The 27876-nt window shown below is 39.6% G+C and overlaps 1 protein-coding gene across 2 annotated transcripts in view; it reads right to left on the bottom strand.

The window, feature by feature from the left end:
* The window catches only part of LOC124279522, a 52552-nt gene that overhangs the window by 3476 nt on the left and 21200 nt on the right, over positions 1–27876 (bottom strand). The window contains exons 1-6 of one of the 2 annotated variants that reach the window (XM_046715355.1): positions 25249–25330; positions 5058–5479; positions 2657–3775; positions 2136–2289; positions 1912–1975; positions 1330–1434 (exon numbers count right to left, since the gene is read on the bottom strand). In XM_046715355.1, coding sequence (XP_046571311.1) covers positions 1330–1434; positions 1912–1975; positions 2136–2289; positions 2657–3775; positions 5058–5409 — 1794 coding nt within the window. In that variant the 5' untranslated portion in view covers positions 5410–5479; positions 25249–25330. Of the gene's footprint in view, positions 1–1329; positions 1435–1911; positions 1976–2135; positions 2290–2656; positions 3776–5057; positions 5480–25248; positions 25331–27876 lie in introns of those variants that run through there. The other variant, XM_046715349.1, reaches the window with a different exon arrangement.

The following is a 27876-nucleotide window of genomic DNA, read 5'->3' as shown; positions in this document are numbered from 1 at the left end:
CCTCTTCTCTAGACACCGTAGACACAGGTGCCTTCTTGGGGGTACGGTAGTCGGCGTCGGCGTAGGTGTCGGGGAAGGTGCTGGTTGATGCAACAATCCAGCAATGTCAGAGCTAGGTGCCACGGCCGTCGGCGCTGGAACTGCACTAGGCAACGCAGAAGTGGGTGCTGGGACGGCGCTAGGTAACGAGGGTGTCGGCGCTGGAATGGCGCTAGCTTGGGCTACAACTGCTGCAGGCAAGAGGAGCGTCCTTAGAAGCTTCTGCACCTCCGGATGCGATAAGGCGTCTGGCTGAGATAAGTCAACGAAGGCTTCAGACTGGCGTTGGGCTTCAGGCGCAGGAGTAGACGTCTGTTCTGCTAAAGGAGAGGAGCGTCTGTCCGGCGTCCGTGGAAGAGTAGATCGGGAGCCCAAAGAAGAAGCAGGTGAAGACATCTTCGACAACCGTTTCTTCTTAGCAGCGGTATAAGCCTTAAAATCAGCGACGGACAACGGAGTGCAAAAATGACAGAACAGGCAACTGTAGCGCAGTCTGGGCACCAAGGGTGGGGATCCTTAGCAGACTTCTGCACCTTGCAGATGCAGCAAAACTGACAGGTCAGGCACACAAAAGCTGTAACACACGGAAAAAGTGAAACGTAAATAATACGTAAACACACAGAAAAAAAAAACCTGCAGAGAAAATGGAAACACCCCTGCAGCAAGAATGGGCACGCCCAAGCAGGTGGAACAGTAAAGTAAACAACCAAGATGGCTGCCCCCACTGAGCCGAGAAGAGCGTGAAACAAGCACAAATAAGGCAATAATATCAAGATACACAAAACCAAGCATGAACATTATGGTGAAGAGACATAGGAGAATACAATACACCAAACATGCCAAGTGGAGTGACTCTCGCGACGTGGGAACACACCCCACACCGAAGTGAGAAACACGAGGCAGCCAGGTAAGTGAAGTTTACTTTAATTATGTTCTTCACCCACACAGAGAAGAATATAGGATATAAAAAGCATACATACCAAAAACAAACAAGAACTTTAATATCTGAAAGTATCTGTGGGTAGCAACCTAGCGAAATAAAAAACGTCTGACAAGCAGTACGCTTGAAGTAAAAGTGATTCTTGGATAGACCGGCTATGCTGGAGGGGAGATCACGCGTCACTGTTCTGTACACTCTACTTGAGGCTGAATCAGCAACTGTCTGATCTCTTTTAAGCAGAGCTTGAGGTAATATGCATAAGACCTATGGTAAGGTAAGCTAAAAATTACTGCTTTCTATAAACACCTTCTAATGTCTCCAAGATATATTTATTCTTGTGTAAGTCTCACCCCTGTTGCAGAAGTGGACTCCTCTGCCTGGAGTTTGAACAGCATGTTCTTGAGGGCCTCGATACTGCCGGGCTGTTCACTGCCAGTCAGGGTAGGAGAGGGAGTCTGTAACACAGCAAGAAGACAATGTATCAGTTTACCTCAAGTATTTCATGAATCAGAGTGATCAGATAGTGTCTAAACTCTTGATTATCAAGTACTACAATTTACAACACCAGTGATGCTTCATTTGAAAATCAGCAAATTCAACATGACCATTGTTCAATACAGCTAAATAGTATACTGAGGACTTTGAGACTTTCTCAGGGGACTATGGTATTTCTATATAGGAACCCTATAAATCCTTAAATTTCAAAATTAGGGCAATGATAAGGATGTACTGACTTCAATGTTAAATTTCAAATTTACCATCTCCTTCAAATTAACCAAGCAGTGAAGTGAATGATGTTAAATGCCATATTCCACAGTTGATCTTCACTTAGTTCCTACTTAAATCATGCTCATCCCCCAAATAATGCTATCAGATCCTGCGTAACCCAAACTAAGTCCCTACTCAGATGCTGCTAAATAAGAAAAACTTACCTTCTTCACGCTACGCAGTGCACTGCCAATCTGTTTTCTGTCATCAACATATACTGGGGATTTACTGAAACAAACAACAGCACCATGAATCTGTTTTTAAGAACAAGTTACTCTGACATAAAGTAAACTATACAGAAGTATGCTATTACAAAGTACAAAAATACTGAATGCTTTCACTCTTATACTGAAATAAGATCCTAATGAAAGGCGTAATCAAGACCTACTATGCTCCAACAGGGTGTTCCCAGGACCGGTCGCCATCCAACACAACATCCGTGCTGGGGCTCTGATGCAGGTCTGCACCAATGTCTGGTTTAGTGGGGCTGAACCTCACACGGGCTGGGGTGAATGTTGGCTCCTCACTGAGACTAGACATGTCTGCAAGAACAGAAGGGATTGAGCATGACCCCTCATATTTTTTACTCAATACCAACGCTCAAACCAAACATAATAAAAACAACCCACAAATATTGAAAGGTTGTGTGTTGCCAATAACCACCAGCCATGTCAGATCAACTATAGATGTAAATATGTAGGTAATAAATAGATAAATATGACAAAATATTCCTCAAGGGCGAAAAACCAAAACAAATGTCATTTTCAACAATATTAAAATCATTCATATCAATGTAATCTAATAATTATCATCTTTTGCCAGAATTGTTGAAATATTTATCTTTTTTTATTTACTTCAATTATTTACTTCGGTCACACAAGATTACTCAGGGTAATCCAGTAAACTTACTGAGGTTACTGTCTTTGAGTATAGGACTAGCACCGGTAATATCAGAATGAGGTTGATGCTTCCCATCCATTACATGGGACCCACTCTCCATGCTGGAGCATCTTGGACCAGCAGCCATCTTGGACTTGCCTGCCCTATGAGGAGAACTCCGAGTTTCTACCTCCAGCCTCTCCAAGTACCTGTCCAGTGAGGTCTTCAGCTGGTCACTCTCAGCAAGGATCTCCTTTCCTAAAGTCCTGTCCTTAGAACTGGTGGCGGCGGAGTAAACTTTAAAGCCAGGATTCGAATTCTGCAACGAGTTATCACTTTCATCCAAAGATCTTGCTCTTGGAGCTAGCTCTTTCCCTCCACCAGTTAAGAAGCTGTGCTTGTCAGAATACTTTGAAATTCCACTGGTTGCCAGATCTGAGAAATTCAGGCCCGGCCGAGAGTCAGTTAAATTTGATTTATCATGACCTGATTTGTTGAGGACAATATCTCTTCTCCCATTCAAAAGCAGTGAATCAACAGTGATATCTGATTTCTCTGCATCATGAACCCAACTTGGAGCTGGTCGACCACCAGACGTCTGTCTCCTCAAGTCTTCAAGAGAAGCATCCAGAGTATTCACCCAGCTGGGTATTGACTTACCAGAGGAGGCGTCAAGTTCACCCACCCAGTCTGGAGCAAGATGACTAGATCGAGGATTGCCATGTCTTAAATGCACGGGTAATGGAGAAGCTGAACGACTCCTCAAACGTTTGAGAATTTCTGTAGGTTCTGCATGTCTAGATGCTAACCCAGAATTGGAACTGGAAGATCGTTTACTCATGTGTTTGAGGATGGAGGTAGGAATGGCACTATCAACAGATGACCTCCGGGATGACAAGGCTGGTTTGTTAGTCTGGACAGGTATACTACTAACTGTCCGTGTTCGACTGCGAGGGGTGTGATATGAGTAAACATGTTTCCGTTTTCCATCTTCATCAACAACCATGTTCCTATTGGTGTCTGTGGGCTTGATGCTAAGGAGGACGTCTGTTGTCATACTTCCGATATCGCTCACACAATGTGTTACAGTTGAGCTGTCATCGTTGATCCTATCCAGCAGGTCAGCAGATCTAGACAGGGCATCCTCAACTGAAAACATGATAATGTATTATAATAATAATAATAATAATAATAATAGTTCATTTATAAAGCGAATATTTCCATGCACAATGCATGCTCAAAGCGCTGATGTCAGGACAAAAAGGCTTTTTGGAAAAGGTGGGTCTTTAGCGATGTTTGAAAAGTTGAAAGTTCTGTCATTTCTCTCAAATGTTGTGGGAGATGATTCCATTCTGAGGCTGCAGCATAAGAGAAAGTTCTTTGACCAAATTTAACTGTTGTGACTGTAGGAATACACAGAAGATTATGTTTCTTGGAGCGGAGGGATCTTGTTGGTTTGTATGGAGAAAGGAGGTTGAACAGATATTGAGGTGCACCAAAACTTACTAAGTAACATTTGTACATTATACCTGTTTTACACCGTTGTAAAGGTTAGCATTAAAACAATGTGTACATGCACACTTTGTTCAGTTAGGGACAATGTTCTCAGTGACATGTAGGAAATCATTATGTTTTTACAGTGTATGAAATAAGCCAAAAACCTAGCCAGACATCAAATGGATTTTACCAGACCAGACAATCCAAAGAAAATTACTGAGATGTATGGAGGTGAGGTGAAATGGGGTTTAACGTCGTACTTGAGAATATTTCTCTCATATGATGACATGCATGAGTGTGAACTTGTATGTGTGGCTGCTTGTACTAGCCCAGACTTAAGTTGTTTTTATAGTGCTAGCCCACTGAGATACCATGCTGCAGTTAAGCATGAATACCCCACTCACATTATACTGACTCCGAGCCAACCAGTCCTTGTTGTACCCATTAATGTCGAGCGCCAGGCAGGGACCAACAAGTACCACATTTTAAGGTCTTTTTGGTAAGACGCGGGTGGGGATTGAACCCGCGACCTTCCGCTCTCCGGGAGGACGCTCTAACCACTACACGGAGTTGGTTTTGAGATGTATGGAACATGTTTTCTAAACAAAATTACCAGACCATCGGGCTGGCTAGCTGTAAATGTAGACTGTCCGTCAGAAATCTAGCCCGTCTCCAGTGGTCGGAATGGCCTTATTTCATACACTGGTTTTGATTAGAGGATGGGACACCAGGAATGAGCTTCTTAAATCAGGCAAATTTGGGGAGTTGAACTCAAGACTTCATTTTAATAGACAAACACTTTGAATAGAAGGGTAGGTTAGTAGAACAGAGATTATACTGAAAGCCTGATGCAAGTTTATAGCAGTATTGTCACAGTACTGAAAATTCAGAAGATGAATGACAACAACCTGTGATCCTGAATGTATTTCCTTACCTTCCCGCTTTAGACCTGTCTGCTCCATTTTTTTCTTTTCTAGTAGTTTTTTCAATTTTCTATGTCGCAGCTCTTGCAAGGAGTCCTTCAGGTCATTGTCTACTGCTCTTGATCTGTGGGAAGCCATCTTAGATCGCACAAGCAGAAGTTCATAGGCATCTTGCTGCTGTTTGGTCCGTAACTTGCCATCAAACTGTTGTAGATAAGCAAGAAGAGCCTCTGACGCTGACATGAATTCCCTGTTCCCAACCAGGATCTTTCCAGTAGAGCAGTGTATTCTTCTCTCAGGAAGAGAAGTCAAATCACCAGGGCTGGCTGCCATGTTGGAACAAGGGGAGATAACTGTTATCATCAAGCACTTGCAGATTATCTACAAGCTGTGATCTGCTTCACACCACTGCTCCTTGTGTGTTGCAACCAGACTGAAAAGAAACAGGTATTTGCACTTATTAACAAAGTTAACATAGTAGTGCAGTTATGTCACACAAATGTACACAATACAAATCATTGCATTGTGTGCTTATTTATAGACTGTTGACATTTGACCACTTTCTACATGGCATTGTGTATTCATATAGATTGCTGGATTTAGCAAAGTTGTATGTTGTACATGGGACAGCAGGAATGGACTTTAGATTGGGCATCAAACCATGATCTTGCAATGTTTTACATGTTACCACCAGGTTAACTCACTGCCCTTTAACACAGTCTAGGGAAAGACCAATGACAATCTGATAAACTGCTGGACATGTTTAAGCCCTAAACACAAGAGACTGCATGGTACAAGGGTGTGTTCTTGCGTTCCTACAACTGATATGATAATCACTGTTTGTTTGTACATTTCAGCAGGGACTAAATATTCTCAAGAGCCCTCAGTAGTGTTTGCCAACAGTTAACTTGTGTGAGATCTCATCTCCCCATCAACACCAGTGCTGCCTTCTGTAATGATCCATTGACCTCTGTCCAGAGATGCCAACCCTAATTCAGCCCAATTAGTATTTTGGCCAAAAACTGATGCAAAAACTAGTATTTTGGGGCAAACTGTCCACATGATCACTGATACACTCCACGTTTGGAAGTCATTATCTGACAGTCCACTACACCCTTTCAATACTTTACAGGGCCCTCATAGTACCAGCCAGGGCCTGTCAAATTCCACTTTGGAAAGTGAAGGTAAAACCCTGTATGTAACACAAGTGTCAAGGTAAAACCCTGTATGTAACACAATTGTCAAGGTAAAACCCTGTATGTAACACAATTGTCAAGGTAAAGCCCTGTATGTAACACAATTGTCATGGTAAAACCCTGTATGTAACACAATTGTCAAGGTAAAACCCTGTATGTAACACAATTGTCAAGGTAAAACCCTGTATGTAACACAATTGTCAAGGTAAAACCCTGTATGTAACACAATTGTCAAGGTAAAACCCTGTATGTAACACAATTGTCATGGTAAAACCCTGTATGTAACACAATTGTCAAGGTAAAACCCTGTATGTAACACAATTGTCAAGGTAAAACCCTGTATAACACAATTGTAACACAATCACAAGGTAAAACCCTGTATGTAACACAATTGTCATGTCAAGGTATGTAAAATTGTCAAGGTAAAACCCTGTATGTAACACAATTGTCAAGGTAAAACCTGTATGTAACACAATAACACAAAACCCTGTATGTAAGGTCAAAAACCCTGTATGTAACACAATTGTCAAGGTAAAACCCTGTATGTATGTAACACAATTGTCAAGGTAAAACCCTAAAACCCTGTATGTAACACAATTGTCAAGGTAAAACCCTGTATGTAACACAATTGTCAAGGTAAAACCCTGTATGTAACACAATTGTCAAGGTAAAACCCTGTATGTAACACAATTGTCAAGGTAAAACCCTGTATGTAACACAATTGTCAAGGTAAAACCCTGTATGTAACACAATTGTCAAGGTAAAACCCTGTATGTAACACAATTGTCAAGGTAAAACCCTGTATGTAACATAATTGTCATGGTAAAACCCTGTATGTAACACAATTGTCAAGGTAAAACCCTGTATGTAACACAATTGTCAAGGTAAAACCCTGTATGTAACACAATTGTCAAGGTAAAACCCTGTATGTAACACAATTGTCAAGGTAAAACCCTGTATGTAACACAATTGTCAAGGTAAAACCCTGTATGTAACACAATTGTCAAGGTAAAACCCTGTATGTAACACAATTGTCAAGGTAAAACCCTGTATGTAACACAATTGTCAAGGTAAAACCCTGTATGTAACATAAACCCTGTATCTAACATAATTGTCACGGTAAAACCCTGTATGTAACACAATTTCAAAGTCTACTGTTTATTTATGAGTGAGCGTTGTTTACACCACACTCAACAGTATTCCGACAATAAAACAGCATTCCCTAAATAATCAAGTCTGGTCAGGCAGTTTGGTTATTGATAGCAATGATCCAAATCAACCAGGATGAAAGCTGATCAGCCATGTCACACATTAGATTCTCATTTACTGGTTTAAATGCCAATCACAGCTACCAGGGATCCACACCCTAGGAATCCCCACTACGGTTGTCCATTAAGAAAACATACCTGACAATTGTTGTACAAGACATTTATGTAATATGTATTCAGTCGTTCAGACTGTACAGCAACTGTAAACATTACTGGCAAATAATATCTACTGTCAAATGAATTCCTGCAAGTGTCTCCAACATTCAACAGGTAATGTAACGTGAAACTAAGTGATAATTCACCGCAGGTGCCCTCTGTGAGACAGGTATTGCACACGGAAGGTATCCCACTACATGGAATGTGTAATCTACAGCCTCACAGATGACTGACTCCTCTGATCCCACGGTAAACATAGTAAAGTGAAACTCTTTAACCTTCAACGATCAGTAAACCATGAAATGTTATCATATTATCTTACAACTGCTTACTGTAGTTAAAAACATGAGATAACACAAAACAAAAAGGAATTTGATCAAAACAAAAAGGAACTTTCTTGTACAATTCCAGTATACCTGTGAGCAAAAATAAAAAAAGAAATAAATACTGTGTAGACTAATAGATAGTCTACTGAAATGTTTCAGAACACTAAACATCCACTCTTTAAACACTCTCTCCAATAAAGAATATTTTCTTTCTTATACAGATTTTGGGAATCATTATAGAGCTGCCTGGACTTGCTTTAATACTCTAGACTTGTTTTGCTGTCATGAAATTAGTTTACATATATTCCACAGTCATGTTGTAGGACTATATGTGACATACTGCAATCACATTACTGAATTCATTACTGACAACTTAAATCCTACATAAAATATATTTACGTATTTGCATTAACACATAACGGATATATTAACATGATTGACCAAGACAAATACCAATCAATTACAAAAGGAGCTTACTTAACTTATTCATAAGGAAAAGATCAATCTGTTGTAACCACGGTTATTGTCCAGACACATAATATTTTAAAAACATCATTTTTGCAGACACAATTATGAAACAATAAAGTTATAATATTAAATGTATTGAAAGCAATATTATACTTATTTGATGGCTCTTCAAACAATATAAACAAGTATTAGCATTAATTAAATAGCAAGTATTACCGGGGTTTTCCGAAAGCAAGCCCAAGGCTTCTATACAGAAAATAGGGGTTTTGACAAGTCGACTTTGACACCAAATAGACGTTTTTGTTGCCAATAAAATCCATCTTTGTTCCTGTCGTCATGTCTATATAGCATGGCGTTTCATCCATGTTGAGGATATGAGCAGCATCATAACCCAACGTAAGCTGTTCTACGCCGCGAAGGTGATCCTGTATGATTGTCTTGATAACAACATGATCTCGGTTGTCTTGCTGACCCTGATGTGTGACACGTCTGCTTTTAATGTTGTGGCATTGACAGAAATTGTAGATCCACTTGTCACTAAAACTAATCGAACTGGTGCCAAGTTCAAGTTCACGTTCAAGTTGGAGAGCTTGTTACCGAATTCTCCAATAGTTTACGATCATTCTCTCCTTTCCCTGTTCCTTGAACCACGCATACAGACATTGTTTCAGTTCACGGAGTGCTGGTTTACGCCCTGCGTCAAGAAATCTCTTTGACGACTGTGCAGGCTCCACAAATTTTGACTCGTTTTTAGTCCATTCTCTAAGCTGTTTCCTATCAATTCCCAGACTCCTTGATGCAGAGGTCAGATTACCACCATACTCAAGCTTTACCTTCTTCACAACATCAAGTTTTTCTTTGATAGTGTAGGACCTCCGCTTGAACATACTGACTAAAGAGATGAGACAACAGGCAAAATACGAGACAGTTTTTCAACGTCACTAGTAACGCCAGTGAATATGTATAATGCTTGTATTTCAAGACCACCTTGAGGTAAATAAGTCCTTCGGTATCACCTGTATAGTCAGATCGCCACCTCTCTTCAGAAAGTAGTTACACACTTTGCTCTGTATTTTAGGTACATGTCCAACTATGAGATGACCACGTTTTACGGCTACAGCGTAACGATCTGCATAATTTAGATCATCACGTTCAGTTTTCAAAATTTCATCCTCTTCAGGTGTCAAAAATGTTCTATAAACGTGAAAATCACGAATAACACTTTCAACAGCGAAAACAGATATGTTCGTCATGTCAAATATAGGAAGAAATAACATAGACTATTTGTCTTGTAGAAAGGGAAAGCTACTCTCATTTTAGTGAGTGAGTGAGTTAATATTTAACATCACATCGGCTACTCTCATTTGACACACTTTGGAATTAAATAGAAGCCCAAGTGCTTCTATTTAGAAAAAAATTCCGAATAGTAGCCCATGGGCTTCTAAACGAGAGGGCTTGCTTTCGGAAAACCCAGGTACATGACATTTCACAATTTAAGTTGGCATGCTTACAAGGACACTCCCCACTGATATATACTGCTGATGAAAATGGTAGCAAACATAATTTTCACACTAACCAAGCTAACTATATAAACTCTACAAACTTTGGGTACTTTCCTTGTGGTCTGTACTGCACCCACAGCTGCCTGAGTTCTAGTTTAGTCTGTCGAACCAAAGAACATCTGGGTATGCCAGCTTGTCTACAAGCCCGCTATCAACTGTCTCCCCTCAGTCATACCGATATACACATGATAACACGTTCACTCACACACCTGACAACCACTGTCAACAACTATCAATAAATTTTCACCTTCAGAAATGTAAAATCAAATAAAATATTACATCCATTGATGAATCCAAGGCACTAAAATTTCACTTTTGTCAGAACAAACATACAAAAAACATAAACATACAATTTTCCTGTAAGCAGAGGTGGAGGTGATCCCCTCCAGCAGTTCTCATACTGCCCTGATAGCGGTAGAAACGTCAGATGTCCGAGCATGCCATTCAGAGCTATCTACCCAGTAATAACAAGTTAATCCAGGGGATTAGAGACTTCCATAGAGCGTACCGCAGCTAAAATGGTGCTTCATTTTATCAAGAACTGCCAAGTGGACAGGATTATCTGGCCTCTCATAGCAGAAGGCAACTGACACAGCATTAACCTTACGATAAGGGAATAAGTTTGTCCACGTGCATTCACCCCCGGTTAGAAGTTAATCCCTGGACATAGTGCACGTTTGATGGCAGTTTACTTATTTCTGTATGGGATCTCCCACACAGGTACCACGACAGAAGACATGCATACGAAATGTACACACACTTTTACAGCCATTTGTGAAGAGTGGACAGATCAACAGAGGCCTTTACACTGCATATTGAGGTGACGGCACTCAATGAACATGTATTCTGTATGATAGATCACCCTTACCTTATGCTCGGGAGTAAGGAGTGTTTTTCAGTTCACAAGAGTTCATGCTGCATTTTAATTGCATTAAGGGACCGTTCATAATTTAAGGCTAGGGGTGCTGTTTTGTTTTGTTTTGCTTTTTGTGTTTTTTTGCAGTAATTTTGTACATAAATAATCTTAAAACTTATGCTTAAAAATTATGGATAGGGGTGTGTGTGTGTTTGATTTTGTACATGACATGCAGGAGGGGTCACTTACTTTGTACATAAATTTTTTGGTGTGTGTGTGTGTGTGTGTGTGTGTGTGTGTGTGTGTGTGTGTGTGTGTGTGTGTGTGTGTGTGTGTGTGTGTGTGTGTGTGTGTGTGTGTGTGTGTGTGTGTGTGTGTGTGTGTGTGTGTGTGTCATTCACACTGTACATGCTTCTCCATAAAAATCATCATCATCCTAAGAAAGGCAGATTTAACCCCTGATAACTACATATCTTGAATACAGATCAGTCTTTCTCATAACATACTCTATTTGCTCTTTCACTTACTCATATTCTTCAATAAAGAAATAACAAAAAAACACTGAAAGCAATATATATATTACAGCTGGGTTAAAAACTCAACTGAGCTTATTAAACCAATTAAAAGTTTACTAGACTCAGGCTTGGAACTAGTGGCTAAAGCTGCAGATAGTAGTAGTTTTGTAGTTTTGTCTACTGTGCACATCATATGTACATTAGTACATAACACTAGTTTTGTCTACTGTGCACATCATATGTACATTACTACATAACACTAGTTTTGTCTACTGTGCACATCATATGTACATTACTACATAACACTAGTTTTGTCTACTGTGCACATCATATGTACATTAGTACATAACACTAGTTTTGTCTACTGTGCACATCATATGTACATTAGTACATAACACTAGTTTTGTCTACTGTGCACATCATATGTACATTAGTACATAACACTAGTTTTGTCTACTGTGCACATCATATGTACATTAGTACATAACACTAGTTTTGTCTACTGTGCACATCATATGTACATTACTACATAACACTAGTTTTGTCTACTGTGCACATCATATGTACAACATTACTACATAACACTAGTTTTGTCTACTGTGCACATCATATGTACATTACTACATAACACTAGTTTTGTCTACTGTGCACATCATATGTAACATTACTACATAACACTAGTTTTGTCTACTACATATGTACATTAGCACATCATAGTGTTGTCATTGCACATATATGTATTAACATAACTAGTTTTGTCTACTGTGCACATCATATGTACATTACTACATAACACTAGTTTTGTCTACTGTGCACATCATATGTACATTACTACATAACACTAGTTTTGTCTACTGTGCACATCATATGTACATTACTACATAACACTAGTTTTGTCTACTGTGCACATCATATGTACATTACTACATAACACTAGTTTTGTCTACTGTGCACATCATATGTACATTACTACATAACACTAGTTTTGTCTGTGCACATGTGCACATCATATGTACATTACTACATAACACTAGTTTTGTCTACTGTGCACATCATATGTACATTACTACATACACTACACACTAGTTTTGTCTACTGTGCACATCATATGTACATTACTACATAACACTAGTTTTGTCTACTGTGCACATCATATGTACATTACTACATAACACTAGTTTTGTCTACTGTGCACATCATATGTACATTACTACATAACACTAGTTTTGTCTACTGTGCACATCATATGTACATTACTACATCTACTGTGCACATCATATGTACATTACTACATAACACTAGTTTTGTCTACTGTGCACATCATATGTACATTACTACATAACACTAGTTTTGTCTACTGTGCACATCATATGTACATTACTACATAACACTAGTTTTGTCTACTGTGCACATCATATGTACATTACTACATAACACTAGTTTTGTCTACTGTGCACATCATGTACATGTACATTAGTTTTGTCTACTGTAACATCTAGTTTTGTTTTGTCTACTGTGCACTGTGCACATCATATGAACATTACATACATAACACTAGTTTTGTCTACTGTGCACATCATATGTACATTACTACATAACACTAGTTTTGTCTACTGTGCACATCATATGTACATTACTACATAACACTAGTTTTGTCTACATAACATCATATGTTTACTACATAACACTAGTTTGTCTACTGTGCTCATATGCATCATATGTCTACATTACTACATAACACTAGTTTTGTCTACTGTGCACATCATATGTACATTAGTACATAACACTAGTTTTGTCTACTGTGCACATCATATGTACATTAGTACATAACACTAGTTTTGTCTACTGTGCACATCATATGTACATTACATAACACTAGTTTTGTCTACTGTGCACATCATATGTACATTAGTACATAACACTAGTTTTGTCTACTGTGCACATCATATGTACATTAGTACATAACACTAGTTTTGTCTACTGTGCACATCATATGTACATTAGTACATAACACTAGTTTTGTCTACTGTGCACATCATATGTACATTAGTACATAACACTAGTTTTGTCTACTGTGCACATCATATGTACATTACTACATAACACTAGTTTTGTCTACTGTGCACATCATATGTACATTACTACATAACACTAGTTTTGTCTACTGTGCACATCATATGTACATTATTACATAACACTAGTTTGTCTACTACCTCTTCCAGCCTTGAGTGTTTAACATGAACTGTATAACCATATTGCCCATAAAGTATATATCTAAGCATTAAAAAACATTTGCTGTGCAGACAAAACTGGGACTGAAATCAGCCCTTTGACTGACAGCAGGGTTCCAGATGGCTTTGTTTGGAAGAATGTCCTGCAGATATTTTCCAAGTATCATAAGTCATGATAACTGAGTGGCCTATCAAATGTTGCTGTCAAAATGTCCCAATGATTTTTGTTTCCAGCAAAGTCACTCCATCTAGTAGAGTGTATTGCCAAGCCTTCCATGTACCACAAGTAACAGATTGGTTCTAGATCACTCACTGCATGGATTTCACACTGAAATCGGCCTTGTTCAATAATCACGGTAAACGTAGGTTTTAGACTAGGATTTGGACAGATGTATCACCTGGATCACCGTGAGGAGATAGGCCACTGATCAGCAACATGAATACCCTTCCTATTTACAGAGACAAGACAGAGCTACCATGGGCAGGATCAAGACAGAGTACAAAACCTCCATCCCGCGAAGGGATCCCAGCACTACAATGATCAAAAGTCTATGCTATGTATGGCAGTTACTATCACCATAGCGCAAGATCGCTGTGGGGAACATGGCCGTTATGTACATTGCTGAGATCCTTCACTGTGTCAAAACATTTTCAACTTTACTATCTCAAACTTGTCTTTTTGCATCACTTTTAGTGTTAATACATGGGCAAGTATTAGTTCACCTTACCAGACTAGCATCACTTTTAGTGTTAATATATGGGCAAGTATTAGTTCACCTTACCAGACTAGCATCACTTTTAGTGTTAATATATGGGCAAGTATTAGTTCACCTTATCAGACTAGCATCACTTTTAGTGTTAATATATGGGCAAGTATTAGTTCACCTTACCAGACTAGCAACTACAGTGACAGATTAGTCCTGCCATAAACACACGTCATTAACCACCCTATCGTATTAAATAACACAACTATGACATATCTGACAACTGTGCAGTGCATCACAGATACATACAAAAGTAGAGTTGCAAGATTGACCAATATGGACTATTTGTCAGGTACACACTCTCACCTGTGCATTCAACCTGCCTTCATCCCAGACTACAAGAGGCAGAGCAAGTAAGACCTATCGCCGTGACCACCATACCCGACTACCTTGTGCTCCACCCAGTACGGACATACCAATAGCAGTATTCTACAGATCACCAGCCATGTTATAGGAGTTCAATACACTAGCATGTATCTCCGCACACCTCCTTTCACCATGCCTGAGCAGCCAGTCCCAATAGCGAATTGCTCTCCCTATTGTCAAGCTGTCTTCAGCATAAACCAACTGCCACCCCCATGCTGGGGCAATATAGGGGTGCCTACCCACTCTCAGCTTACACCACGCAGTCCCTATATGTATAAAGTTAGTGCTGCTACAATAGCTGTTCCGTGACCACCACTAGAACTGTCTTGATGGTTCAACTGATATGTCATAGATTCTTAGATTGAGTTCAATCATAAAATCGTGTGTAGGTTTATGACTCTCTGCTGTGGAGTGGGCCATACCTTATGAATTGTATTTGTGGAGGCTGCCTAATGTAGCAGTAGTGGGTTTATTCATTGAAGCTGGACTCCCTCTGAAGGGGCACAATATATCCTGGGATAGCATGAGGAATGAAGGATGTCGAGATAGTTATCTGAACAAGATTTATGGTATCATCAAAGTAAAACAGACTGACCCGAGCAAGCTGTCCTTGTTCAAACACTCCTCACTTTGAGGAATAAAACAAGGTGACCGGTGTTATGGTATCATCAATGTAAAACAGACTGACCCGAGCAAGCTGTCCTTGTTCAAACACTCCTCACTTTGAGGAATAAAACAAGGTGACCGGTGTTATGGTATCATCAAAGTAAAACAGACTGACCCGAGCAAGCTGTCCTTGTTCAAACACTCCTCACTTTGTGGAATAAAACAAGGTGACCGGTGTTATGGTATCATCAAAGTAAAACAGACTGACCCGAGCAAGCTGTCCTTGTTCAAACACTCCTCACTTTGTGGAATAAAACAAGGTGACCGGTGTTATGGTATCATCAAAGTAAAACAGACTGACCCGAGCAAGCTGTCCTTGTTCAAACACTCCTCACTTTGAGGAATAAAACAAGGTGACCGGTGTTATGGTATCATCAATGTAAAACAGACTGAACAGAAATCCACAATATACAAGGTTTAGTAACGTATATTACCTTCTAAAAGCCAACCCCCAAACTTGACCCTTAAAATCAGTGTCAAAATGGTATGTTTCGTACATAAGCCGATCCCCCGCATTGGGGTCCTAATTGCGGCAAACACAGACCACAGACAACTGGAAGTTGCTAATAATTATAATTTTGGTCCACATTATTCAAAGAATTCACAATCATATTGCATCTACTCATGCATCGAAATGAAGTGTACTTGACAGAAAATGGATAACATATTTTGTTTCGCTAAATATCATACTTATTGTAGCTGGATGATCAAATGCCAACAAACTGGCTTGCTTATTTTACCCCATTCAACAATCACGAACTGATTACCGCCTTGTTTTCCATGGACTGCTAGTTTACAGTAACATTGGTAAAAGTGTGTGAGTTTAAATGGCTTGCTTATTTACCCCATTCCTTGTGCGTACAACTTCCGCTTACCACGTTCATGAGGGTCCGTATAACCTTTAGTGTTGATTATATATATTTTACATTTATAGAGCAAAAACTGTAATTAAAATTACACAATGCTAGGATATATTTCTTTGGGTTAAATAATAGTATTCTGTATTATATTTTACTGATGACTGCATCAGAATTCATCCCATTATATTATTGTGCATGTCTGAACTTGAACGCCGGGAAACGTGTGCACAGCTGATTGCTATTTCACGGTAATCTTACATACACACGGTAATCTTAATCCCTGCAAATAATACAATGCCCAGCAAAAACAACTTAGAACTTAAAAGGTAAATAATCTTGTCTAGTGATGTTTAATTGCAAATTTGATTGTCTTTACTGACAATTTGTAGTCGTCTCCTGTTGTTTGTTCACACGAAGTGATACAGTGTTGTTTTCTTACCCCTGGAAAAAGGTTTCATGAAAGCGTAACCCATAGATAAGTCAACCCGTTCTACAGACTGCTTCTTTTGGTCATCAAAATTCGGCTTATAGATGGTAATATAGGGTAACTAGATTCTTAAACCTGTCAATAAATTTAGCTAAACCTGTAGAGGTTTCCAATTCTTTGAAGAGAATCGTCCTTGGGGTACATATATGCATTTTCTGCAGCTGAAAATGTCATGTGACAGTTGTATCAATGTTTTAATAAAAATAAATAAAAAAATACAATAAATAAAATATTTTTTATCTATTATACGGCCCCCACCATGTGGAGTTACCTCCCTGCTACGCATGCGCAGCCAACCATTCCTTCTGCTGGATAAATCAGTGAACAGAATTGCGGGTAGGTGGGAGGCCCTACCCCAAGGACGATTCTCTTCAAAGAATTGGAAACCTCTACAGGTTTAGCTAATTCTTTTTCATAGAGATCGTCCATGGGGTACATATATGCATTAACTCAGACTCCCAAAGGCCGGAGGCTAGGGAGGAGGGAATTCTGTCAAAGTCCACATAAATAGCAATCATTAGGAACAAAGTAACAGACGCCACAACACTCACCTGTCACGTGTCCCGAAAGCTTCCGCAAGAGGCATGATGGGAGGGTAACCGACAGGGAGGAAAGTACTGAGACCCGACCTCACAGGTTAAGCAAAGCAATTCACACACAGTGTGAAAGTAAAAAATCCCACCCACATCGTGAATCTATTAAAGAGCACCGTAAGGGGGAAAACCAACTCACAACTGACTATAATCTCATGAGAGAAATCAAAAGTAGTTAGATATGATAACAGCGGATATATCGATTATACACAATTGAAAGCAGCGTCATCTGTCCAGATAACCAAGACTCACAAGGTCAGAGTGGTAGGACACTGTCCACTGGAGAGAACAGAACGGCCAAAACGCGCTCGATCACGAGAATGTGTATCGAGCTGATAGTGCCTTATAAAAGTGCTAGGCCTGCTCCAAATATCGGCAGAGCATATCTCTTCAATCGGCAAGCAGCACAATTGACCGATACAAGCCAGCATGATTGGGTCTGTTTGCTAACGTAACAGCAGAACAGATGGGTACCCGTACGGATCCCTTGTGTTCGTTTGATATAGACCTTGAGGGTCTTACGGACATCCAACGGGTGAGTGCTCGTTGCAGAGGTCCCCGATGTGGAAGTCTGGGTAAGAGTGGGAAGTTCGATAGGAGCTGTCACATGGAAAGCGTGATCGATCTTCGGACGGTAAGTATCCGGGAGGTGAATACTGACACGATCTGGATGGAACACAGTCAGCGCCGGGTCTGCCGACATAGCATGTAAGTTGCCAACCCTTCGCCCAGATGTTACTGCCACCAGAAATACAGCCTTCCATGTTAACAGCTGAATGGAAATAGCCGATAGACGTTGAGAACGTAGGACCGGACAGCCAATCTAGCATGATTGACAAATCCCAAGGTGGGCTGGTTCGCCTGACAGTAGATCGAACCCGATCCACGCCAGCTAAAAAGCGCTGCATAAGAGGGTGCTGCAGAGGAAGAGCACCATCGACAGGGGTGTAGGAATGAAATAGCGGTGGAGTAGCCACGAATGGTCGAAGCCGCCAAGCCTTCTTCTAAACGAGTTTGCAGAAACTCCAATACTCGTACTAAATCCGCAGAAAAGGGATCTGCAATCCCCCTATCTGAACACCAGCGCGCATAGCGGGACCACCTATCCTCATATTGAACGTCTGTTGAATCCCAGACTGCCTCCGTGGTGCAGTGGTTAGAGCGTCCGCCCGGAGAGCGGAAGGTCGTGGGTTCGATCCCCGACCGCATCATGCCAAAAGACGTTAAAATATGGTACTTGTTGGTCCCTGCCTGGCGCTCGGCATTAATGGGTACAACAAGGACTGGTCGGCTCGGGAGTCAGTATAATGTGTCTGAGTGGGGTATTCATGCTTCACTGCGGCATGGTATCTCAGTGGGCTAGCACTATAAAACCAGCTTCAGTCTGGGCTAGTACAAGCAGCCACACATACATATGCATGCACGTCGTCATATGAGTGAAATATTGAACTAAGATCAGTGATCGTCTGTGTGCGCATGTGTGCAGCAGTGTGTATGTGGGTGGGTTGGTGTGGCTTTGGGTGTGGCATCGAATGGAATCCATATGCTGCTGAAACAATTGTGTGATAAATGACATATCAAAACCACTGGATGGAGACGGAGAGTCAACCTATGCGAAGTAGACTTTGATTTAGTTTGCTTAGCCTTTTTGGCCTTGGACGGGAGAACCTCCTGGGTCAAGTCCCCTGCCGCCTCACGCAATTCCTTGTAAAAGAAGGAAGTCAGCCGCCCGTCTCTTCTGGGCCTTGGGGGAGAAGCCCATACACAACTCAAAGATGTCAGGGTTATGCCCTGCCTTCTCCAGGCAGCATAAACATTTATCATGCTTATCTGAACAGGGAATATTTTGCCCACAGGCAGCACACCCCCTAAACGCCTGAAAGCAAACACGCAAGCATGTAGCTAACGGCGTAACACAACAGCATAAATATACATGTACAAAACATTGAAAATTATGTGAATGCGACAACGCGACATGAAAACTTGGTTAATAATGCAATATTTCAACCACGTGGCACGCTAAACTTCCCGCCATGGAATAGCAACACGTGCATAAACCACGGGAAAGCTAGCGTAAAAGTTTAATACAAAGTCACATAAATGAGAAATGACAGACTGCAAAGTCCATACATACAGTAGTTGAAGTCTCAGACATTCTTCTACAAGAAGTAAATCAGCTTGTAACTCTTGGGTAAATACGTGTGAACGCTAGAGTGACAGCAGAAGCAATGAAGATACGGGCCTAGGTGCTTACCTGGTTGGCTTTGCATGCGTAGCAGAGAGGTAACTCCACGTGGTGGGGGCCGTATAATAGATAAAAAAGATTTTTATTTATTGTACAATATTTTTATTAAAACATTGATACAACTGTCACATGACATTTTCAGCCGCAGAAAATGCATATACGTACCCCAAGGACGATCTCTATGAAAAAGAATGAAACTGGTCTGTCTATCAAATGTGATATTGTTCTGCAACTACAAAATATAATTATGGTTACCTGACTGGTTATTTCACCTGTGTTGACATAAAATGTAAACCAAGCTTTATCACTATCAGTTAGGGATGCCACGATACATCGATTCAAAACTGTATCAATATTTAGTTTTGAAAGTAACGGTAAATATGTTTATGTATCGTTTACATTTTGCAATTGTATTATGGTTTTTTAATGCTATGAGAGTTATAAATGATTATTTTTCATGCACAAAGATGGGAAATAAGAACTTTTTAATCTCAAGGAATAAAAAATGTTGATCTTTTCAAGGACAATAATAAAATATGAAATATTAATGTTCAAAATGTAACAAAAATTTACGCAATATTGAATAATGCCACGAAAATAGGTATCGTGATATGTATCGATTCGTGACATGGGTATCGTGATATGTATCGATTCATGAAACTTATGTATTGTGACATCCCTACTATCAGTATTGGTTGAAGATATGCCATAAATGAATTCTTGTTTCATTTATAAACAGTCATCTCCTGCTGATCCTATTTCATTTCTGTAGACTTTCTTCTTGTTTGTATTACCCACTTCTTGGAATTACAGTAATGGCTGCCCACATGTGTGTGTTTTTCTTTGTCTGAATCTGTCTAGGTTTGGAGCCTAATTATGCCAACCAACCACGCTATCAACATCTCCTACCACATTCAGCATGTTCTTGACATAAAAACACATCATACTGTCAGCCCTGAAAGAATCTTCATCGTGAGTGAGTACTCCGGTCATATGACAGTGTGTCAATCTGATGTGACAAGAAAACCCAACACCATGGAGGTCTCAGATGTGTACCATTTTGGTAAACTCCACAAGTACCGGTATGTTTCTGATAAACCAAGAAACAATTGTGATGAAACAGGATTCAAACCCACAACATGGCATGTCCAAGGAACACAAGAGAACTGTGGCACCTAAAATTTCAACCACACTGAAATTCTCCACTGAGGGAATCAATGTAACAATAATGAAAGCAAACAGTCATCAAAATATATGGGAATAGACTGCAATAATGCTCAACCAATCTAAATTTTTTAAAATCATCATGTGATGCCATAATTTAGAATCACTAAACCTGGACTCTGGTAGTATATATTAACAGACTACTTTCAGGATCAATTTACATTTTGTACCAGAGGAAGGATGTTTTGAGATTTTATCACTACATACTAATTACAGGTTTAACAACACAACAAGGCCGAGAAAAAAAATAAATTAAGTGGTACCATTCATATCCCCATGCAGTACTTGTACTTCCTAAGTTTATATTCCCTCCCGTATTGCAGGTGAATTACAACCCTGAACAGTTAGTCTTCAGATGTTAGATAGCAAACATGGGGAGAGACATGTAAGCTTTGGGGCACTGAGCAGATACTGGTTAATTCTTTGAGACAAGCAGACAAGCATATGATTACTGGTACAATCAACCAGGTACTAGTAAGTCACACTCCGGCACAGTGATGACTGATCATAACATCACTGCCACAGGCTAATTTGCATATCACGTGACCGGACTTTTCTCTTGTTTGTAAACAAGCGCGCATATTCATAAGAAGAAGAGACTGGTCTTACGCAAGCTTTTCGGCGCGCTCTTCACAATGTTTTACATTGTTACATATATATTCTTCCACAACTGCGACAGTAAGGTTTATGACAGTACATATTTAGATATCAATATGGTTGCATCGTTTGCTCTCTGTTGGCTTCGATGACAGAACGTGAAGCCGTTACAACCTATGTAAACAAAGGATCGCTACGCAAATCGAAACAGTGTTACATGTTTTAGGATATTTTCTTAGTGAAACTACACCACTCTATCAAAGATGTTTAATTAGATGTGTAGACACATCAAAAATAAAAGAGTTTCAGAAATATGTACATTTCATGGACTGTGTCAGATGTGACGAATCGTCACATTTTTCTGGCCTGTGGCAGAGGTACTATGGGTAGGAGAGTGCAGGTAAGTGTCACCTTCAGCTAGAGAATCTGCATACATGGGTTCTTGAGCAGTTTTAGTTACTATTCTTATGTTTTTATATCAATATAAATTGTAACATAATGAATTGTATGTATTATGACACAGGAGTTGTAGATTGATATATATTGTATCGTGATCCTTGTATTGCTGTATCGTTACACCACTATCACAAACACACAAAGCCATGATCTGTGCTCTATACGATATATATTGTATCGTGATCCTTGTATTGCTGTATCGTTACACCACTATCACAAACACACAAAGCCATGATCTGTGCTCTATACGATATATATTGTATCGTGATCCTTGTATTGCTGTATCGTTACACCACTATCACAAACACACAAAGCCATGATCTGTGCTCTATACGATATATATTGTATCGTGATCCTTGTATTGCTGTATCGTTACACCACTATCACAAACACACAAAGCCATGATCTGTGCTCTATACGATATATATTGTATCGCGGATCCTTGTATTGCTGTATCGCTACACCACTATCACAAACACACAAAGCCATGATCTGTGCTCTATACGATATATATTGTATCGTGATCCTTGTATTGCTGTATCGTTACACCACTATCACAAACACACAAAGCCATGATCTGTGCTCTATACGATATATATTGTATCGTGATCCTTGTATTGCTGTATCGTTACACCACTATCACAAACACACAAAGCCATGATCTGTGCTCTATACGATATATATTGTATCGTGATCCTTGTATTGCTGTATCGTTACACCACTATCACAAACACACAAAGCCATGATCTGAGCTCTACACCTGTCATAAGTCTATGTTGAAGTGTGGGAGTTGATATTTTCCAGTAATGTCCCAATGTCATCTGACATTAAATAAGTCAGCCTGAAATACCTAACTGATCAACTTGTATTTATACTAAAACTGACATTAAAGAGTACAGGTTTTCTTTGAACTTTAATATGAAGAAAAGTAGATAAAATCTCCTTGCTCAATCATATCAGTGACATGTTCTAGTGTCATCATATAAGGTATGAAAGAAAACACCTTAAGCTCCATTTCAAAACAATATCACAATGGGGACACCAGAAATGGGCTTCCTACATTCTACCCATGTGGGTAATTGAACCCGGGTCTTTGGTGTGACAAGCGAAGCTTTAACCACTAGGCTACCCCACTGCTCCGTATATTCGAAGCTTCTTCACATTTTCTATTCCTTTCATTATCAAACACCTAACTATTTCAGTTGGTCCAAGTGGCACAAACATTCTTTTCTCCACTGAGCATCCACTATGCCTAAACTCGTCTAATGTCCCTTCCATTAAGCACAATATGTCAACTATCAATACCTCTTCAGCAAGGAGCTAAATGCCTTCATTCCATCACAAAGTGATAAAACTTGAATAATATCCCCCAATCAAACCCAGAATACTCATAGATTACACCCAGAAAACCATTAGGCTTGATAAGATTAATGAAATATTAATTAGGTAAAGCCATATCTTACCTGGTAGCATACAGTGTACAATATGTCTGTAGACGACAAGCCTTGCCGCCCCTTGCCAACTTAGAGCGACTAAATGCAAGTATATCGTCTGGATTAGGTGGGATTATAGGAATAAAGCTGGGGATTAACCCGACAACATTAGCTGGTCGTCAAACCAATATCATGACAGGCAGGGTGAAGAAGTCACTTATCAACCTCAAATAAACACATAGTTTGAAAAGCTTTTATACAATTCAATTTCTCCACCTATGACTGTAAACACTCATGACTGGATTAACAACAACTGAAGGATTCAGAGTATAATTACACATCATTATGCACAATTGTGACATTAATGAATAAGCAGGGAATTGACTTTGTACAACCGGTTTTCAGAAGTCGCCAATGATAATAAGTTTTCTGGTTAATGTGCCAAAGGAACACCGAAAGTCATATATCAGTCTATGCCTTGTTGGTCTCGGACATAGAAAACAGCCATGCATGACTAATAGAATCCCTGCCCCCTTTACAAGGCAGAACCCCTGCCCCCTTCAAACATTCAGATCACCACACTAACTTCAACAAACTGTTTCAGAAATACACAAATCTGTTATGGCAACACCCTGAGAAAACAAAACTTTCTCCAGAATGTTGCCCGACGTGTAGTGCTCCTTCCAGACTTTATGCAAATGATTATATGTACAAAGGGATGCCTCAAATATGCTACTCACACTTTGATAAGGATCACAAAAATTCACAACTTCACTTAAACATAGATTTATAATTTGAAATTGTATCCATTTGAAACTGGATAAATAATAACATGATAACCTCTCTTTAGGCAGACAGCCACTTTATTCTAACCTTATGTACTTGATACATGAGTAACCATAAAAATGGTTTTCATGTCACCAATCAACCATTTTGCAAATCATGGAACGAGTCATTGACAAATAAACAAAACCTGTCAATAGTAGGTATGGGATCCACATGATGCAATGGCATACTGAAACCTAGAATCCATGCTTACAATAAGCTTAGATATTTAAACCAAATTTGACCTCACATTATAGTTTTCTGTTGAATACATGATTTGAGCCTTAGTAAAATGTGAATAGTATATATAATGAACACAGGTTTGTCAGGTCTGATATGAGAGCTGAAAGCACAGACACTCGAGAACTAAGCAGGGGCATTTGCTATATTATTACCAAATAAAGTATCAGATAATAAAACAAAAGTATACCTATACCTATGTAAGCAAGTCTGTTTCACAGTCCCTCAGTGCATACCACAAGTGAAATCTTTCAAAGTCTTTTGACATGAAGAATCCAGGGGTTGAACCACCAACTTCTGCTCTCAGGCAGATGCTCTATCCACCAGACCACAAAGGCAGTCAGTCTGATCAGAGGAAGTTCATAGCATGGCTAAGTGAGCTTCTGTTTGTGAACACAACTCTTAAACATGGTGTATCACAAATAACCGCATATCAGAATAAAGGCAGCCCGGACATCTTCTCACTCACAGTTGAGCTAAAACATGATTTGTCAGCTTCAACCAGCTACTAGCCCTCTAAAACAAACTCCCATTTAGCAGGAGAGCATTAAGATAACTACATTACAGGTAATGTTATACGCACACAACATGCACAAATATAACAGTACACTGTACAGACCCATCATGAATTGCCTGTAATTCTTTTCAGTGTGGGTGAATGCTGCTCATGTTTATGTCTTCAAATGTACAACTATTTGATTACAGTGATGGACATTAACATGAGAAATAATATATTCTTCAATGTCTTTATATCAACTAGATGTCAGACGGAAAATATATATACAGTCAAGCCCCGTTTACTCGGACCCCGTATATCTGGAAACCCCGCCTTCTGGACGATTTTTAGGTGAAACAAAACTTACCTTACCTTAATTGTACTCGCTTTGCTGGAACCTGTGCTTCCAAACCCGGATGGATAATTTTCAAATCATTCTCATAGATTCCCACTGAAAAAAGATACTGTTATCCGGACGGAAAGATCTGAAACCATCCGTGCGCATGTACATGTGTATGTATCTGTTTACCGCACGACTAAGTGTATTCTTTAGTAATCTCTCTCATGAAGGCGTTTGATATGAGTTGATTAATTACCCATCAAAACACTAGGGACGCATGTCACTTCAGTTGATTATTAGGATTTGGCAGGTGTGAGAACATCTCATCAGTAACGAAAACACATGTTAATTAGGATTAGGATTAACTACATTGTAATTGTACTGGATATAACATCTCATCAATATGCATCGTCAATACGTTTTGTTTGTTTGATCCAGTTAACCGGATGCCTCATTATCCGGACGATTTCCGAGTATAACCAAAATGTCCAATAAAACGGGATTCGACTGTAAATGTACACATTAACTGCTAGTGCTAGTGAAAACACATTGAAGCACTAGTTGATTAATGTGAAAGGTACTGACTTCAAACTTCATTTTTCAACTAGCACACATGCACATAATACCTTAGGTTGTTCACCTAATTGTTCAAAAGTGCAGCACCTGTTTAAAAAAAACATGCTTTATAGGAACTTTGTCTACGTTTATACATGGAATTTCTGAGGATTTGTGAATAAGTGAGTGAGTTTGGTTTTATGCCGCTATTAGCAATATTCCAGCAACATCACGGCGGGGGACACCAGAAATGGGTTTCACACATTATACCCATGTGGGGAATCGACCCGGGTCTTCGGCGTGACGAGCCAACGCTTTAACAACTAGGCTACCCCACCGCCCCATTTGTGAATAAAATAACTCTCTTTACTAGATATTTGAATTAAATAAAGTTTCAAGTTGCACTCACCCCATGTTTAAAGTTATAATCCCCGAGTAGAAATTTAAGTTGAAATTTCTTGAAATCTTCATCATTCTTTATTTAAGCGTTTGAACTGAACCCCTCACAAATACAAGGTGTTTGCAGTATGTGTTGAGGCCAGCAACTCTCAAGTGTAACAACTATGTGATCTCAGCTACATGGCAAACTTGAAGTGCTGACAAAACACCAGTCAACTCAGATACCCATAGACTACGAGACCTGGCTCAATAACTACAGTCAGGTGCCAAAATACCCATCGAGCTGTCGGAACATGTCCACCAGAGCTGATAGCTTCATTTATGTGGTATTATTTGTGTCACGCTAAGCAAACCTCACCAGGGACACTGAGATCAAGTTGAGGATTCAGGGACAGCTAGATGTGACGTGATATGACCAATTCACAGATATGTGAGGCTGGAGTCTCAGTTGGCAGGTTTACTTACATAAAATAGTCTCATAAACCCTGGAGATAGGAGGCAGTGTCAACAATCACTATGAAACGAGAGCGTGCGAGTGTTGTTACTTCCAGACAATATCAGTTGGTTGGTTTGTTGTTAAAGCCGCTCTCAGCAATATTCCAGCTATATTGTGGCAGTCTGTAAATAATTGAGTCTGGACCAGACAATCCAGTGATCAACATCATGAGCATCTATCTACACAATAGGGATGTGATGACATGTCAACCAAGTCAGCAAGCCTGACCACTTGATCTCATTAGTCGCCTTTTACGACAAACATGGGTTGCTGAAGACCAACTGTAACCCGGATCTTCACAGGTCCGTAATATCACAGCAACATTTAATGGTAGTGTGAAAATAGGCACACATCCGGACCAGACAAACCAGAGATTAATATTGTCAGCAATAACCCACTCTGTTTGGGGGTTGGAACAAATGCTATCAAGTCATTGAACCACCTGATTTGTCTGATCAATTGTTGGGAACAGTATAGGGAGCTGGGGACATAACCTGGAATCACCTACGGGACTATCTGTGAAGGACTTCATAAAGGTTCTTCACACAATGTCAAGTTCAGTACTAGATTGAAAGGCCTCTGAGCAAGTAGGGTACCAGAACCCTGATTCTTCAATCAATGGGATGGAGATGTGATAGGTGCTATTTCTATACAATTTTCTGTTCAACGGTCCTCAGTCCTCATTTTTGGTTAAAAAAAGAATCCTAAATCTAATTGAAAAATTAATAAATGTCAGCTATAAACACTGATCAAGCGAGTTAGAAATGAAGAATGTCTTGGGTCCTTGAGTGTCTGTGTAACAGTTCAAACTACAATAATCTTGGAACTCCTTAACCTTTCTTATTAAACAAGTTCAACAAGGCTCTGACACAGACACTTTGACATTCGATCTTGCTTTAACACACCAATTTATAAACATTACAAAACTCAAACCAGACTGAATCGTCCCACAAGCACAGAGTTCCAGGTACAGTGTGTATTTGAGGACGAAACACAACATGAATCATGATAATTTGGTGCTGCTTGTATACAAATATGTATTAATTGTTTGTATTTAAATTACAGAATAGGGCAACAATTTTCTATTGTATCTTTTTCAACTTGTGTACATGTATTTCTCTCCCAATCCTAATACTTTCTGATTGAGTGAAGGCAGCATACATACATGAACTACTGTAGTGAACAACACATTATAAAGCTATGTCCAGCG

The sequence above is a fragment of the Haliotis rubra genome, unplaced genomic scaffold (genome assembly GCF_003918875.1).
Source record: "Haliotis rubra isolate DU_JTF1 unplaced genomic scaffold, ASM391887v1 Scf107, whole genome shotgun sequence".
Classification (NCBI taxonomy): domain Eukaryota; kingdom Metazoa; phylum Mollusca; class Gastropoda; order Lepetellida; family Haliotidae; genus Haliotis; species Haliotis rubra.
The sequence above is the reverse complement of the archived record's forward strand: the minus strand, read 5'-3'. Positions and strand labels throughout refer to the sequence as shown.